At 40.7% G+C, this 17,138-nt stretch overlaps 2 protein-coding genes across 8 annotated transcripts in view; one reads left to right on the forward strand and one right to left on the reverse strand.

Annotated features, from left to right (window-relative positions):
- Positions 1-1,557, forward strand: part of herc1 (HECT and RLD domain containing E3 ubiquitin protein ligase family member 1) — a 63,451-nt gene extending 61,894 nt beyond the window's left edge. For all 5 annotated transcript variants that reach the window (XM_026378007.1, XM_026378010.1, XM_026378011.1 and 2 more), the window contains exon 79: positions 386-1,557. In XM_026378007.1, coding sequence (XP_026233792.1) covers positions 386-571 — 186 coding nt within the window. In that variant the 3' untranslated portion in view covers positions 572-1,557. The remainder of the gene's footprint in view (positions 1-385) is intronic.
- On the reverse strand, positions 1,278-15,552 carry LOC113174224. 3 transcript variants are annotated; one of them, XM_026378014.1, is made up of 6 exons: positions 15,376-15,552; positions 13,094-13,550; positions 11,222-11,297; positions 8,787-8,865; positions 4,831-4,945; positions 1,278-3,530 (listed from the first exon to the last, which is right to left on the reverse strand). In XM_026378014.1, exons 2-6 carry the CDS (start codon positions 13,508-13,510, stop codon positions 3,117-3,119), a joined length of 1,101 nt encoding a protein of 366 aa, XP_026233799.1. In that variant the 5' UTR covers positions 13,511-13,550; positions 15,376-15,552; the 3' UTR covers positions 1,278-3,116. The 3 variants fall into 3 exon arrangements, with proteins under 3 accessions (XP_026233799.1, XP_026233797.1, XP_026233798.1); XM_026378012.1 differs by having other exon boundaries at positions 1,278-3,533; positions 15,376-15,551; XM_026378013.1 differs by lacking the exon at positions 15,376-15,552 and adding an exon at positions 15,177-15,312 and having other exon boundaries at positions 1,278-3,533.
- Between the last annotated feature and the right edge of the window lie 1,586 nt (positions 15,553-17,138).

Raw genomic sequence — 17,138 nt, forward strand, 5'->3', positions numbered from 1 at the left:
TGCCAGTGTAACATATTTCATATTAAGGAATATTTACTAAGGGTTTTCTTTTTAGGCATTTTGTTTGTCTCCCCTTTAGGAGACAGGTAAAATTAAAGAAAAGCAGTTCCGCTGTGTCATTTACATTTGTAGTCTTTAAAATACCTAGCTACATTGAATTGCTAAGCTAACAGTCTACTGAGTATAGTCCAGACATGAAGTAGCACCTATCATCTTTTCTAACTCTGGGAAAGACAAAAGATTAATGCAGCAAACAACTTCAGATTTTCAAGAATGTTCTATTGACTTTACTGGTTGCACCTACGTCTGCAGGATGAGATTATGTGGTATGTAGATAAGCAGTTATACAGGTACTGATGACTTTCTGTTTGTGTGCTCTCCACAGCCGTACGACAGTCTGCCCACCTCTCAGACCTGCTTCTTCCAGCTGCGTCTGCCTCCATACTCAAGCCAGGTCGTCATGGCAGAGAGGCTGCGCTATGCCATCAACAACTGCCGCTCCATTGACATGGACAACTACATGCTCTCCCGTAATGTGGACAACGCGGAGGGCTCTGATACAGACTACTGATGCAGGCAGTTGCACATGCATACACATAAATAAATTAAACCAGGCTTAGACTATCTTCTGTCTGAATGCCTCACAAAAATCATCATCATCATTGCGCCAATCATAGAGAATCAAGCAGATCGGCCTCTTTTACATCAGTTTTATGTACTTTAAACAGCACAGATTTTCATTTCTTTTTGTGGTTTATTAGCAGTTTTTAAATGACACAAAATCCACACGAGAAGTGCATTTAGTGTTAATTTTCCCCCCCTTCACTCCACATCCCATTTTCAGGGTTTCTGCATGGAGGCTGTGTTTGTTTGGAAATGTGTACAGAATATTCAAGCAAAGTGGTGGAGGGAAAAAAAGAATATTGTACATTGTGTAAAATGCTTCATTACAAAAATGTTTTGCATAATATCCATATTTATTGTTTTCATTGCCTATATCAAGGTTCCAACAGCATACAAAAAAATGAAAATAAATGCTGGATAATTAATTTGTTGTTTTGCTGCTGAGGTTTGCTGTTTGAAATGGGGGCAAAATCATTTCTGAAAGCAGACATCACATTTATTTCCGTACAAAACATCAAAAAGTCCATATTTTAGGGCAAGTAAATATATTGTGTGGAAAAAGAAAACTATGTACATAATGCAAAACATCTCTACATGTCTAAGCAGTGTGTTCATGCTATCCGATGATGAAGATGGCGAGAGCTGTTGGATGCTTTTTTTTTTTTTTTTTTTAATAAGACTCATGTAGCTTCAGTCACAGGGTTTGTTCAGGTACAGTATTGAGTGTAGGTCACTTGTGTTTTGGCAGCTGTCAGTCATACACACAATCACTGTATTGTAGTTACGCCAGTTAGTGATGCTACGCTCAAAGCAGACTACTTGACACAGTATCAACCTTTCATAGTAGAAATCTCATGTATTCATTAAAGAGCCGGTATTTAATGTTCCTGCATTTGAACGGTAGTTCAAATTCCAAATAAAAAGTAAAAGTGGTCCACTTTTTATAAAGGCTGTGAAACTACTGCTGCAAAAAATGGGGACAGAATTCTGAGTCCTCACTGCACTGTGTACAAAAATGTAAACTTTTATTCCCAAGCTGTCAAATTGAATGGACATTTTATTGCTATTGCATTTTTAGGATGAAATTTCTGATCAAGCAAGAAATATTTTCTGACAGTCCTATTTAGACTTGTTAGGACAAAACACCAGCAATAAACCTGCACCAGGACAGGACACTCCTGTAATTTGTGAAAGTCAGACGGCTGATGCCTCATTTTAGCTTCTGCTGAACTTAGAAATGAATTTTAGCAGAAGAAAAAGACTGAAATTTGTCTGTCACACTAAGAAGGGATGTGTTCACAGCCACTAAGATAACAGCAACCCATTATGCCCTGAAAGTAGATCTTTTATTGTATTAAGAAAAAAAAATCAGAACCTTTATTATTGTGACAGGAGGTGTTTTTGGTTTCTGAATGTCTTCTGGGGTCGTCTGCTGTAGTTTCGTATCCTTCAGCATTAAAATGAGAATGGCCACAGTCACAACTAGTAATCCTAACACTGATCAGCCACAACATTAAAACCATATGCTGGCTAACATGGGAACTCTGACTGTATACAGTACACAGAACGCAATAATGTCGTGTGTATTCCAACATCTGTCAACATTTTTCTCACACAGACCACCAGCTGGTTTTAAACTTATGGCTGCCATACATCGTACATTTACTTTTTAGCCCTTAATTTTAACCAGGCTGAAACTCAAACGTGCAGGGAGTAAAAGATGAAAGCTGGAAGAAAAAATCATGACCTGCCAACTTACCCAGTTGTTGAGTACTTGAGGGATCATATCTTTGTCACAAACTGCTTGTTGATAATAAAAATCACTGAAAATCTCAGGTTAACCTTTAGGTTTAAGAAACTCGATGACACTTCTGTATAACACCCGCAGTGCTTCTTCTATTATACTCGGTTTAAATTAATAATTTCAAGAAATTATAATTACAAATTTAACTTGGATACGTGCATTTCAGTGTTTGTCAAACTCAAAATCTGGAACAAAGGCTTCAGTTCATTTCAGAAATTTGAGATTTAGTGTTTTTACCCAACAGCAATGCTTTGTGAGGTGGTATCAGCATGAGGTAGAGGAATCATTTAAAGACCTCAAGAGAAGTAGATCAAACAAGGTAACAGTCAAAGTATTCAGTTATGAAAACCAGAAGTCTCCATTACACCAAATGTAATGTGCATTCATTCATATTTAGATCGATAAATACAGTTTATGTTTTCAGAAAACCTTTGCTCAGTAACAGCCCCCCCTTTACTCTGTGGACTCAAATGACGAGTGAAAACTCAAACTAAAGGTCCATGTTTCCACTGCTCCAAAGCGTCCTAAAGGCAGCTGTCATTTTTTGTCCCATTAGCTGAAGATTAAAGATTTAGAAGACATTGAAACATGCTTTTATTAAGGCCTTTCTTTGTCTTAGTTTCGTCGGGCTCTGTGGACAGATGAGATTCTCTCTCACCCAGATCAGCCACAGATTCACCACAGCACATTAACTGTCCTCGGCGGGCAGCCAGGGCAGCCAGCCCCCGTCTCCCACAGTCCTGGGAGCAATGATGCTCTCCTTTGCCTGCAGGAGTCTTTCCAGACAAGGCGAGCTGATCTTAAAGGGGAGCGGCCCCTGGCTGAGACGAGCGTTGGCGCTAAGGCGGCGCCTGTGCCCTATGTGTGAGTCGGTGCTGGAGGAGACGGCGTTGTCCTGGGTTACTTCCTGGCTGCAGCGAGTTGGCAGAGGGGAGGTGGAGGCAGCTGGCTGGTAGAGTGTTGATTCAGGAGTTTTCAGGGAGCAGATGGGTGACGTGTGGAGCCATTTGAGATAAGTGGAAGAGTACGAGGCTGCTCGCTCTACATCTGAGGAGCAGAGAGACACTGGAGGGGATGGAGGAGGGGAGGCACTGCTATGATGCTGCTGGAAGAAAGAAGATAACGTTAACGTCAGTGTCACCAGCCATATTCACTGACCAAAACGCTGGTCTTCGAGCACTTGGACGTGCTAGTTTTAGATGCTGAGAGATGGCGCTATGGCAAAGCATCGCAAGCTGGTGACTTCTGCTTTATCTGAGATGCTGTTTGTGACGAGGATGTTGGTAATAATAAGCAGAAAGAGGGAGAAGTAGGAGGAGCAGAGCCTTATACTCAGCCTGATCCCTACAACTTCATGTGCCACATCTATTCCATGAAACTGTCATCCTGTGTTTAGACATAAATCTGGATCCAGTTAAAAATTTACATTTCCAGAAATGTTCCATTTTCAAAATAAAATATTGATGCCTCACTGAAGGCATGCTCTCAAATTCCTTCTAGCATTAGTTTTAAGAGTTCAATTGTGTTTTGTTCAAGCTTTTTGTCAAACAACAAGCAAACTGCCAGCGATTGCCCGTTTGTTTATTATCAGTGGAATTGAATTTTTCACATTCATCTGCGAATGGGACAAAGTTTCTCAGCTTTTATCTTATATGTTACTTTGATATGTTAACATTCAAGCAGGATTTGTGACATAACTATTTTGGAGAGCAGTGCTGTATGAAATGAGTTGGTCTGTTGTGTGTCTGCAGACTATCTTAAAAACCAGACACAACTGATATCGATGATGATCTGGGTCTGACAGGAGATGTTAGGCCAAAACTGTCTGAAAGTGGCAGAGAAGGTTGTTTTTAAAGGCTCAATAATTAATTTCCCCGATGAATTACATTTACAGGAACAGTTCGGTTGTTTAGCAGCTGTTCTGTAAATCCATCTACATCCTCAGATAAACTTAGTTTGGCCATTTCCAATGTGGATTTATGCTTCACATTTTTTGTGGGAGGTCGCGTTGGTTTTCCCCTTGTTATTTGACCTCTACTCTTACGAAACTGCGCTTGTTGCTTTTGGAAATCACCAGTAAAAATACACTAATACGTTGACTGTTCGCTTCCAGGATTCGGTTACATAATCTGATTCACAGCTCTCTTCTTACCACATGAGCCACATGACCAAGAATTCAAATGGTCTAACTCAGTAGAGTCAGTAAACAGTAGATCAACTTTTCACAGTCCAGGATTTTTATCTTGAATATTGTCAAGGCTGTGAGAAATTGTTGTCATTTCATGTATTAACGACCTATCATTCTCACTTCAAACACTACACAAATGATTATGAAAACTGTTATTTAACCAGTTCATCAATTAATCCTTGCATCTGTCTGTGTTAATTTTTAAGAGATTTACCTTTTGCTTCTTCGCTGGAACGCTCTCTCCTGTCTGTGGTGGATTTGGTTTGATATGAGGGAACCAACTGTGCAGCATTTCTTCCATTTTCAGTATAATGCTGAAGAAGCGTCCACTAGAAGGGAGAGAGAGACGACACTATTTTCAGGTACCTGCACTGGAATCATGAGAACGTTATGTTAGGCAATGTTCTTACTATACTGTATTTTATATCTGAGAACTTTAAACCCATATATTTTTGGATCTTGATTTGAGCAAAACAACATTTTGTTTCAATCTAAGTCCAGTTTTCATTCCTTTGAGCTCCGTTTTTGGTCTCCACTGAAAACTACTGAGATCAGGAGGAGAAGAGTAAAGCTGTGGGTCTGACACCAAACAATAATCTGGAAACTGCAAATCCAACTGATAATTAGCAGGTTCATCAGTAGCACAAACACCTTCTTCATTTTTTTTCACAGCCACTAAAAGAAAACTCACTTGTATTACGTTTAAGAAGTAAAGCAGACATTTTATATAAAAAGAATATAGTATTATTATAACTATAACTGTCTAATAAATGTCAAATGTTTAAAATGTAGTTACGTATAAATACATAAGTACACCTACAGCACCTCAAACCTGCACTAAGTGTAGTATCTGAATTAGTACCCACCACTGGGTACAGTGATAAATGAGTGATGTGCTGTTGACAGGATGAGGCAGCGTCATGCGTTTCTTCAGACTTTAAGCCGAATGAGACATTTTTACAGCAGAGGGATTTTTAGTTACAGATTACAGAGTCAGAGTCGGGCCGCCCTGCAGCTCAGATGGCTTAGGGATGTCTCGCCAATGGCCATTACATAAGCCTTATAAAGCCTCTGCCAGCACATTCAGCACTCTGGCTTTATCTGATTGGTGGACAGTGTGAAATAACACAAAGACTGAATAAATGAAAAGGCAGTGAGGGGCCGAACTGCAGCGCGTTCTGTGGGTTTGTGCATCACTGTCCGTCTGGGTTATGTTATCTGACCACACGTTCACATACAAGCATCACATCGTGAGCGTAAGGGAACGACAGCTAGAGCATGTTCAGTTCCACATGAGAAATGTGACTGTAGCGCTGCTTTTTACGCACACACACAGTCAAGCTGGAGCCCACACGTGGCAGCGGGGGAAGGCCCTCGTTCCATTCACAGGCTATAAATAGAGCAATAAGCCCTGGAGCGGCCCGCTGACTCCCCACCCTCCACTCACCACCACGAGATGGAGTTAAAAAATGAACGACTTCAGTCAGAACGGCGTCACAGACAAACACCGCCCTCTCTGACGTCACACGATACACGAGTGACAGAAATAAACATCTGTACAGTGTGATACAGTCCAACAAAAATAGTTTGGATTAGTGGTAGAAGTATATACAGTACTGTTCTAAAGGTTCTTATCAACAAACAACATTAGATCTGGATCTGATCAGACCCCAATTCATGCAACATGGCCTCCGGCTGCCAAACACACAAGCAGAGTCCTGAAGAACTGTCTTCAGAGTCCTGCAGCAGATGGCGTGTCCCCCACCGAGACTTGATCTCACACACTATCAGGGATTTTGTGATCAATTTGCTCAGCTGATTATTTGCATTTTTGTTTTTGTCCAAATAATATTAAAATTTTCATACTGTGACAAAAAGACCTCACAATGTAACACAAAACATTATTCTTTGTACAACCTCTAAGTAAACGTTGACACTGTGTAAGAGGAAGTGATTCAACTCTACAATAAAACCTGTTGCTATAACCTGAAAACATTCACATTAAGCTCATGAAAACGTACACAAAATGAGAGTTATTTGAAAATCAGCTGAGGTGGAATGTCAGCAGATACATAAATCTCACTTTTCTCAAGCAGTGTTGACTCATTGCTGTAAATATCTCATCTAACTTTGACTTTTACGGCCTCCGGCTGCCAACGTCTCTGGATTATCCGCCATGTTTTGCCACCTGTGCCAATGCAATCCACCAATTTGTTCTTCTAACACTGAAGCATGAAAAAAAAAAGCCATCTAATTTGTTGTGGTCACGCACGACTCATACACACAGCAGGAGGACATGCAGTGTGTTAAATCTGACTGTGGGACAGATTTGAAGCCATTTTCGCTGCACTGCTCCATGTGTGGTCCAGCTCAGAAACACGGTGTTAAACACAGATGTTCGTTTCACAGAACACTTGTCAATTTTATGCGATAAACTACAAGAAACAGCGAGAACGTAACGTATAAATGACTGCAGCTTCTTGGCTAACGCCAAATGTGTGTGACAGAGGTGACGGAGGTAAGAACGAGTTAGTTTCTTCATCCTCTTTTATGTTCTTCACTACTATTTCTGTCACTCTTCATGTGAACAACCAAGTGAAACGTGATGTTTGTCTTTTCTTTTGAGGTGAGCGCCGTTCATCACATCAAAACTAAAAGACACAACAACAGAAGGATCAGAGAGGCAGTCTCATCCTATGACCTTTTGGAAAATACGCTTATTTGCTTTTGGGCTACACGTTTAACCACAATCGGAAATGTAATTTTTAAGACGTTAAGACGAAGCACATTGCTGTGCCTGAATGCTGTGTAAGGCTAAAGTCAGCAACCGGTTTGCATGGGACAAAAACCGGGAGCAGGGGGAAGCAGGTAGCTTGGCAAAGTGCAAAGGAAACAGAACAAAACTACTGTTTTTACACCGTAGTTTCAGAGCTGGGATATTTGGCTCAGCTGGTCCTACAGGTTTTCATTCTATGACTGAGCTGCCAGTGAGTCTAAAATGAAAGTACAAACATCTACCAGCAAAGAAAATGACTTTGACTTGCTTACCTATAGTCAAAAGCATCAGTATCAGATTGATTTCACGACTATCTGAACTTAATTTATTATAGTTTTAAGTGTCTGGCATAAAACCGGTGTCTAATAAATGTACAGACCACGGTGGGAAAAAGAAGAGAAATAAAGAAAGTGTTAAATCGTGCTGTGATCACACATGTATCTAGATTCAGCAGAGACCTTCACAGGAACTTAGCTGTTCAATATTCTTTCCAAATAATTATTGCCACGTGTTTCAATCTGCACAGAGTGGCAGGTGGATGCAGTTTACTGTGTCTGTACGGTCCCGATAAAGTCAGGTAAGCTGGAAGTCACAGAGAAATCCATGAAATGACCTTCAAATGTTTTCCTGTAATTGTCAGACTTCACGGGCCTCGTTGTACCTTTCTATGAGACATACTCCACCCATCTGGCATAAAAGACTAAAACAAGCTCTAAAAATGATGATTGAGACCAGCTGGAAACGGCTCCATAACGTTTGTGTCTTCGGGCTGTCTGAGGTTGCACAGAGTTATATTTCACATCTGTGATGTTACTGGAGTCCAGGAAGAATGTCTGACGCAGGCGAGAATACATTTGTTTGTATGAATTTTGTCTTTTGAGCAACACCAAATCCATCTGGTTTAATGTTTAGAGGTTTGTACTCCTACTGTGAGGGGAATGGTAGAAAGCTAGTAAAGATAATTTAGGATGACGAGCTAGAAAATGTCCTCACTAAAGACATAAAAAAATAAAACCCAAAATCTGCAATTAGCTTCTTTTTATATTTTTTCCTTTATAGCAGTCACCAGAAACCGGGAGAACATGCGAACAAGCTGGATTTAAGAGGCAACAGTACTAACCACCACATCACCGAGCTGACGTGCGTCCACTGATCAAAGATCAAATAAAGATTTTTAGGTATTTTACATATATCTCAGTCTTTTTCAAACCTGGCTGTATTCAGTCGTCTAACGCTACTGTTCATCTAACATGTGGCCGCTATCTCTCTATCAGGTTAACAGAGGGACAAAATGCTCTCACATGTAAAAAACCAACACACAAGCGTTAAGAAGGAAGGTTTTCTATATGCTGTAGTTTCCACTATAGTGGAAGCTGCTTAAGTCAGGTTTTTACCCCAAGTTTGGATTCTGAAGGACCCCCATTATTCTCTGGATGCGGTCCATTGCGACGCTCTCCTGGAAACTGCTGAGACCTGCAGGAGACAAGAGGGAACAAAAAAAAGAAGCTCTGAGCATGAGGACGGCAGGCACGTGACTTTTCAGCACACTTGACCACTGACTCTAACCACGCAACCAATAATAACTTCTGCTCTGTTATTGTGCTCATCAGCTCTATTCTTTGATGCCTCAACTACACAAAACCACAAACGGCCACAGCCTGATTCACTTAGAGCCGACCATCAGCATCGTTAGAGCTTCAATTTCCTTCCATCGACAGCTACCTCCTTCCTTAAGCCTCTTAATCATTCACAAATGCCTGCCGGTTGTAATCAGACTCTCAGGGGACGCTGGCTGTACACACTAGGTAACATGTTAGACAGAAAGACAAGAGTAGTGGTTCAGTTTTAAGAACACCACCATTACACGGTGCACTATGTTACGCGACAGTGTGATGTTTTACTCTTACAGTAGTGATACAACTACAAGCTGCTTATGGGTTTAGCTTCTGGCACTTTCTACCAGGACTGAAATAAAACCTAAAATAAAATGAATATCTAGTTATTTTAATAATCAATGAATTGTTTAAGTAATGTTTCAAGCAGAAATGTCCAAAGGTTGAAAGATATAATTATATAATTGGAATTTAATTCTGTATTATAAAACATATGTGGAGGCTGACGAGTGCTGAGATGTGCTGTACTCCAGCACATTTCACACACTGAAATGTAAGCAGCTCTCTGAATCTTCCGCCATCATCAAGTTTGTTTTGTGACTATATTTCTGTGGAGCTAATGACTTTCTCTTCAGCCCCCTCTGCTTTCACTTTAGTGCTAATTGGTAAAGAGGAAACTCGTGGCTTCTTCTTTAGGCTACTTTCAACTGTGAAATGAAAAAACAGTGAAAACGGCAAGTTAAGATGTCGTGTTTGCTTTCACCATCCATCTGAATCCCCAATATATTCAATTTAGTATTAAGTAAAAAAGAAAAGCTTAAAATTCTCTCATTTAAGGAGGAATTCAGAATCTAGAATCAGCAAGGTTCGCAATATGTTTAAAATTAATTAGAATAAAATCATTTTCTGTGGTCGACTGATTAATCCACTAAGCATTGCAGCTCTTAGTCAGTGTTATAAACACACTAAACTATGGTAAACATGGTAAACACTTTTACACTTTTACACTTTTACATGTCTGCTGCTCACATATTTGGCACAGCAGCGTTTATGTGCAGGCAGACGTGCAAACAGTCATTTTTACTTCATATCTCATCTAAACTGTGTGCACAACAGAGCATCTTTGATCCAGTCTTTCATCTCTAAAGCAGTCTTAGTTTAAAAGGATGTTAAATGACTCGTGAGGCCCTTTGATCCTTTTTTTTCTACTTTCACCACTGTAATCTGTGTGTAATGTGTGTCCGAGAGTCTCTTATTCTGGATATTCAGTTTAGCTTAGCTCAAAATGAGCACGTACTCATTAGGAGGAAGAGATATTTGAATCACTTGATTACACAGATGAATAAAAGAATGTAGTAATTTATCGTTATATGATTCAAACTATTCTAATAATAATAATTTTCTAATGATTTTTGTATTGTAAGTAGATTTTTCATATCTCCTGTTATCTAGTAATAGAGGAACAAGTCGATCCTCCTCTATTCAGTTTTATCAAATGTAGTCCATATTAACTCCGAGGTATGTGCGTGAAACACATCACCTTGGGAGCCCACACTTTTTTCTCTTTGTTGCATTTCATCAACCATATTCACCAAAGACGTGAGTTAAACTCTCTTTAACTTTTTACTGGTATCTGTAGTTATAAATCTGACTCTCACTGTCACTGTGAGTGAGCGCTCTCGTTTAATTTCCCCGCCCTGTTTATGAGGCTGTGGAAATCAATAAAATCAACAAGTGGATGCATAACATTGCTGATTTCCTCCATCTGAACTGATTATTTGTGTCCAGTAAGTTTCTGCTGGGACTATGCCCTGCTGACAGACCGAACGGGTGAATGGAGATCAGAGGCAGGGTGAACTGAATGATGTGATGTGTTAGTAAAGGGTTTCACAAATTGAGGATTTGACTAGTTGCTGGTGCTACATCAGTGATCAATCAATTCCATGATAACTCCTTGGGGATTTATTTATTTTTAATTGGTCACTTTGGAAAAAACTTTTTAACAGACTGACCAAGCGAAATCATCTTGCTGCTGGGAACCGGTCTGATACAGGAAAACATTCTGTAAAACGCCTTTATAATCACCCCCATCTTTGCATCAACCCTCCCAACATGATGTGTTTATCTTTAGCACTGTGATGTGCACAGACTTTGTTCATTAACAAGCTGTAGAGCATTACAGGAGAGGACAATAAAAGCTGGGATTAGACACTTACGTTCAGAGTACCTGCCTGATCTCAGGCCCCGCAGGATGGACGACAGAGGCTGGATGTAACACTGCAGCTCCATGCACTGTGTGAACAGATAATTGAGTTAACTATCACGTTACCAGCACTGGACCACATTAAGTGCTTTCTAACAACCACTTAAGTGTACCCATCCACAGCAGGGCACTGCCTTTTGCTTTGCTAAAACTGATACAGGATTAGATATGTCACGTAATCACCAGGACCTCAGTTATATTAACAAACGGTGTGTATGTACGGATCTATGTGAAAGACGTCTTGAGCCAACACTGTGTCTGGATTTCTTTCTATTCTCTCATTTTGTCAATGACTGAAGTGAAAGTGGCTGATTACCCATTAATGACTGCTCCCACTGATGCTAATAGTCTCCTGTTAGTACTGAAGGTAAATGTTCTTTAATAAGAGGCTGACAGAAGTTAATGGAGAAACTAATAGCGATCAACGACTTCACACATGGCTCACCAAGCTGTCACACTGCTGCCTTTGTCCCTGAACTCCACTGTGCACCTCAGACAGACACATGATGCCCAGTAGCACCAGACTTCCCTGAAAACCAGCACCATCAGATCCACTTACACTGTTTGATACCAACAGACTGATGTCAATGCACATGCACTACTTGACATGTAGAGATGTTTACCTCGACACACTGCATGTTGATCCGTTACACTTCTGGTACAGTGTTTGTAGTGTTTAACTCTACACAGACTGCACTTTAAATGAACTGTCCCTGCATATTGTATTAGGTTCTTCAAACTTTAGTCTTGTGCCCTCACCTGCAAATTAGAGAATCCTTCATGTTACCTGCAAAGATATTTTAGGCAACACTGTGCTTCCAATACCCCTTTTTTGACATGAGGCACAAAACCAGCAGCTCATCAGATGAGCATCAGTTTCATCTTAACAGATACATGTGAACTCAGTTTGTTTCACCCTAAACTGCCTTTTCTTTGCTAAACCTTATCCAGGTTCACTGTAATCACAACGTTCCTGCAGATCATGATTACTGCTCTGCAATGTTCCTGTTCTATGGAAAAGAAAAACGTTTCATATAAAGGAGATCCTGGTTTAGAGAAAGAACAGCTTCCTTTAGCGCTTTTATCATTACTCATCGTCCTTATCATTATCTTTTGCTAAACAGCTGTCACTGTGTCCACAAATGACAAATAGGGGGTAGCAATAAAGGCTAAAACATACAGTATCATAACAGTGCTACATCATACAATTCAAGTCAGCAGTGACAATTACAATATCTCTGAAGTTTTCTAACATTAGCAACAATACCTGCGTATAGGCTATATAAGAACAATTAACAAAAGCTGCAAAACTCTAGAGTATATCAATGTGAGTGAGGTTGTGTTATTGCCCATGAATTAAACTTTTTGTTTGCTTCAAATGACAGTGCTGACAGTGTTAAACAATGGTGCTGGCAGCGGCAGACTGATGTCCATGATTTTAATAATCACGTATGGTGTAATATTAGGCTTTCTGAATACGTCTGACCACGTAACACAGGTGACCGCAAATACGTCAATGTCAGCCTTTGACTTAGAGAGACTGATACCAAAACCACAAAAGCACATCTTAATGGCAGATATCTGAAGATGACCTATTGTCTGCAGAAACATACCACTCAGAGAGAGAGAGACGGCCTCACACAGTGTAGTTTCAGTAGAGCTCTGCTGTGAATTAGGCTGATATAATGGCATTTTCAAATATCAATATCAGCATTAGTTTCAAACATCAAGTAAGTGCTGGCCTCTACTTTCCACTGTGTGAAAGGTCTAATCGTGTGTGACACTGCCCTGTGTGTCCACGGTACACTCAAATGAAACCTCTCACCTTGTGTGAGAATAGTTCATTTTCTGTGTCTGGTTGGAGCTTTTCACACAGTCCGTCTAAACCAGTGCTACGAGCTCTCTTCCTGGTCGACTGATACTTTGACTCCACAGAAAGTGTCTGCTGCGTGCAAACGGAGGTAAATCCCTGAAGTGGACTGACTGCTGGCGTCTGCAGAGCGACTGGAGAGTCAACGCCTTCGTCTGTACAGTCGCAGCAGTCACTCCTCCTCCTCTTGGTCGTTCCAGAGCCGAAAGAGCTTGTAGGAGATTTTCTTAAGGATGTGGTAGATGATGACAATGATGGTGATGGCGGTGCCGGCAACTCCCCTGGGTGCTGAGGACTGGACCTCCTTGGGCTGCCGTCCTCATCATCACTGGCAAGCCAGTCGATGGAGTAATCCGAGTCCGAGGTCGACATCGTGGAGCTAGATTGTCAGCCAGCAGAGAGCATTACGGACCTGACAGACAAACAAAACAACCTGTCAAAGACTTTGTCGAAGCTTTCTTATTTATTTAGTTAGTAAGTGGAGATCCCAAAGATGAAGGATTCACTCAATTGATAATCACAGAGACAGAAGACAGTACTGACAGTCAGTGTACGATACCACAACTGTAACAACCGTACATAAAAGAACACATTTAACAGGATTCATCTGCACGAGCTCATGTTAACATCCACAGTATTTAAAGTGTTTCCAACTGATACTGAATAAACCTCCATATCAGATTAGTTTGTGTTAAAACATGATTGGTGGAGGCGTTATGGACCAGACAGGAGGAGCTGCCATCAGTATTCAGAACTTTTAATACTACTGCTAACTAAACTATAAAACAACTAATTCACTACTTCTTTTCTTTATAGATAAATTGGTCATCAGTCCACAATAACAGTTCAAGCTTTAGAGTTGTAAAGTATCCTACACCCTGTTTGGCAGGTTCACAAGCAGCATCCTCTGTGTAAACGTAGCCCAGCTCTTCAGTGAAGCCTTACGATGTTTACACTGACTGAAATATTCAAACCTAAATCTCAATATTTTATGGTTTCATCCTCCAGCTAAATGTCCTTCAAACTGACGCATGTTTAGCATCTTTAGAAACCACAAAGTAAAGTTCTGACCCAATGTCAAATATTAAGAGCAAACTGAGACTTTTTGCTGTCTTTAGTTTTACAATACAAACTCAGAAGTGACCTCCACTCACTCGGTGCCATGAAGTCTAAGACGGGGTAGTTACTACCACTGAGGACGCTGTAGTCATGTTCTCAGAGCTGTTTCTGGGGATGAGGACGTTTTAATGTCCCGAGGAGGACCGCTTTCTACATGTACCCACAAATCTCACCTACGTAACGTACCTTTAAATTATTACCTGTTTAGGAAAATGTATCTATTTTACTATTTGTCAAGAACAAGAACAGCCATAAGTCATAAATAGTGTTCTATAAGCTAATAGATGAAAAGATATCCACAGGCAGTAACTGTGAGTTGTACTAACATGTAGGGTCTGAGCATTTCTCCAGCAGACCTTCACCTCAGACTGTGTGTGGCAGCAGCATTTATATAAGAGCTAACCACTATTTTTCACTATTGATCAAGCTGCAGATTAACTAGACTGTTTCCTGCTGATCGCTTTAGTCTATAAAATATCAGTGATTGATCATTTGGACAGATCCGTGTTTCTGAAAGCCTGGCTCCAGCCGTGGTCTGAGTACATGTATTTCATTTTTCCATGTGAGACATTACAACACAGCGCCCTGAAACGAGTGAACAGGCAGCAGCACCAGATTAAATAACCTTCTTCCAAACAGGCAGGTCGTCCAACATTATGTAAGAAAAAGCATCCAAACACATGGACCTGTTTCTCTCGCCTGTCAGTTCACATGCAGACGCGCCGCTGATACAAGTGACCAGGTTTTAACGCACAGTCCCCGCATGTTCCCGCAGACGGATCGGTGTGCACGCTGTCTGTCGGCTGAAACGCACAACAACGACTTTAAAATGGGCAAGAAAAGACGAAATGCTGCGGGAACTTCACTGCTGCAATTTTCCCAGCAGATGGCATTTTGATAACCAACCAGTGAGCCGGACCTTTGCGGTGCGGTGCGGTGCGGTGTGCGCGGTGCTGGGCTGCGTTTCCGAGCGCCAACATCTCCTCCAAAGTGCGTCTGATCATCATTATTATTAATCAATATTCCTTTTTAGTTTGTTTGTTTCTGATGCCCTCTCCACAGTAGCGAGGAGCCTCTGTGACTCCAGGTGAGGTGTGAGGACGCAGAGAGTCACTTACCCGAACACACGCTTGTTGTTTCCCGTCCGGCGTCGACGAACCGAGCTCACTGACGACGGAGCGAAACCACGACGCCAGCAGACGCAGGAGGGGCGGGCGGGACTCCCCCATCCAGCCCGTGCAGCCTCTCCCTGGGGAACGTGTCCGAGAGGGGCGGGGCAACAAGCCTCTCACTCCGCCCGGCTGACAAACGCACACATGCGAGCAGGAAACGTCCCGCACCGATGTGAGCGCGCCGCGTCACCGCCTTCATCCATCTGTCCTCGGTGGACCAGAGCCGCACTGCGGCCCAGAGACCAAAAACAAACACTTACTTAGTTGTATTTTCACTTATGCACCCGTCACTTGATCAGGCACTCAGAGGAGACATGAGCTGTTGACCCCTACAGGGGCTACATGAGTAGTTTAATAATGAGTAATTAGATAATGAGTACTCTAGAGCAGCCATTATTATTATTATTATTATTATTATTATTATTATTATTATTATTATTATTAGTTGATTATTCCACTGGATTAGCTGAATTAATTTGAAATAATAAAAACAAGTGATTCATCATTTCAATTATTTTAAGTCAGTCAAACTGTGAAAGTTTCCCAACGTGCTGACTGATGGTGAGAACTAAAGAAGCAATCTGTCCTGGGTTCACAGGAATAGTACGAGCACTCTCACTATTGTTATACTCTGAATGATCTCTTGACTACAAATATACTGTATATGTAACACTTGACAACATAGTGTTTCTCAAATTGTTCTAGTTGAACTATTCCTTTAGATAGAAATGAATGTTTTATCAGATTCAATTCAGTTTTATTTGTATAGCAGCAATTCACGACAGAAGTCATCTCAAGGCACTTTACAGTGCAAGGTTTAAGACCTTACAGAGTGTTTGTGATTCAGTGATCTGAATTGAAAGAGCACTGTAGGATTTTTAATATTATTATATCAATAAACACTACAAATATGAGTAAACTATTCAGCTGGCTTGCACTGTGAGTTCTGAGCAAATGAATGATATGTGTGCTCCCAGTTGGTTTAAGTTTAAATTTAAAAATTATGTTCAGTACAATGACTAATAGCACGTACAGTACTTGTCAACTCACGGTGTTAAAGTGCAATCGTTTGCAGCATTAAAGTACAGTATGTTTAATGAAAACAAGATTTGTAGCAGCACCAAACAGTGCAGATCTCATGTAGAGCTGTATGCCAAGAGCTGGCAAACAGCAGCCAAATCAGCCCTCTGACGGAAAATATTTGTCCCAAGGACACGGGATGAGGTTTCCTCTTTCACAGTTTACCCTTACAGACCTCACAAATAAGCCAATAAATAGAATCTTATGCTGCTGCCAAAAAAAAGATAACAGAGACAAATAGGCTAATATAATCCACTTTATCAAAATAGATAAAGTACGACTTGAAGTCAAATGTAGTTTCAATTCCAAAGCGTTTGACCATGACAGATTGGCTCACAAACAAGCAAAGTTTTTTCAGTCTCAACACTTTTATTCATCCTATTTACAAACTGTTTGTCAAGGTCACTTTCAAAAGCAACTCCCAAGTGACTCTGTTGCTTACGTATGAGCATTTTAAGTCAAAAAAAAGTTTGCAACATAGTTTTATTCTAAGTCTGTAAGTACTGAAGGAGTAAAAGTGAAAGATTTTAGCTTCCACTTTAATTTTTACTCACTAGCTTGATAAATACAGGCCCAGGTCAGAACGCTGGAACAATCCTGACAGCTTCAGTAAAAAACCTGCTGACATG

This window comes from Anabas testudineus, chromosome 3 (genome assembly GCF_900324465.2).
Source record: "Anabas testudineus chromosome 3, fAnaTes1.2, whole genome shotgun sequence".
NCBI classification, from domain to species: Eukaryota; Metazoa; Chordata; class Actinopteri; order Anabantiformes; family Anabantidae; genus Anabas; species Anabas testudineus.

Excerpts from the sequence above, each read along its gene's own strand:
- LOC113174224 (XM_026378012.1), bottom strand. The coding sequence starts at position 13,510 with ATGTCGACCTCGGACTCGGATTACTCCATCGACTGGCTTGCCAGTGAT. Across the intron at positions 11,298-13,093 it reads ATGAACTATTCTCACACAAG|TGCATGGAGCTGCAGTGTTA; the intron begins GTGAGAGGTTTC and ends CTGTTCACACAG. Across the intron at positions 3,534-4,830 it reads TTCCAGCGAAGAAGCAAAAG|CAGCATCATAGCAGTGCCTC; the intron begins GTAAATCTCTTA and ends TCTTTCTTCCAG.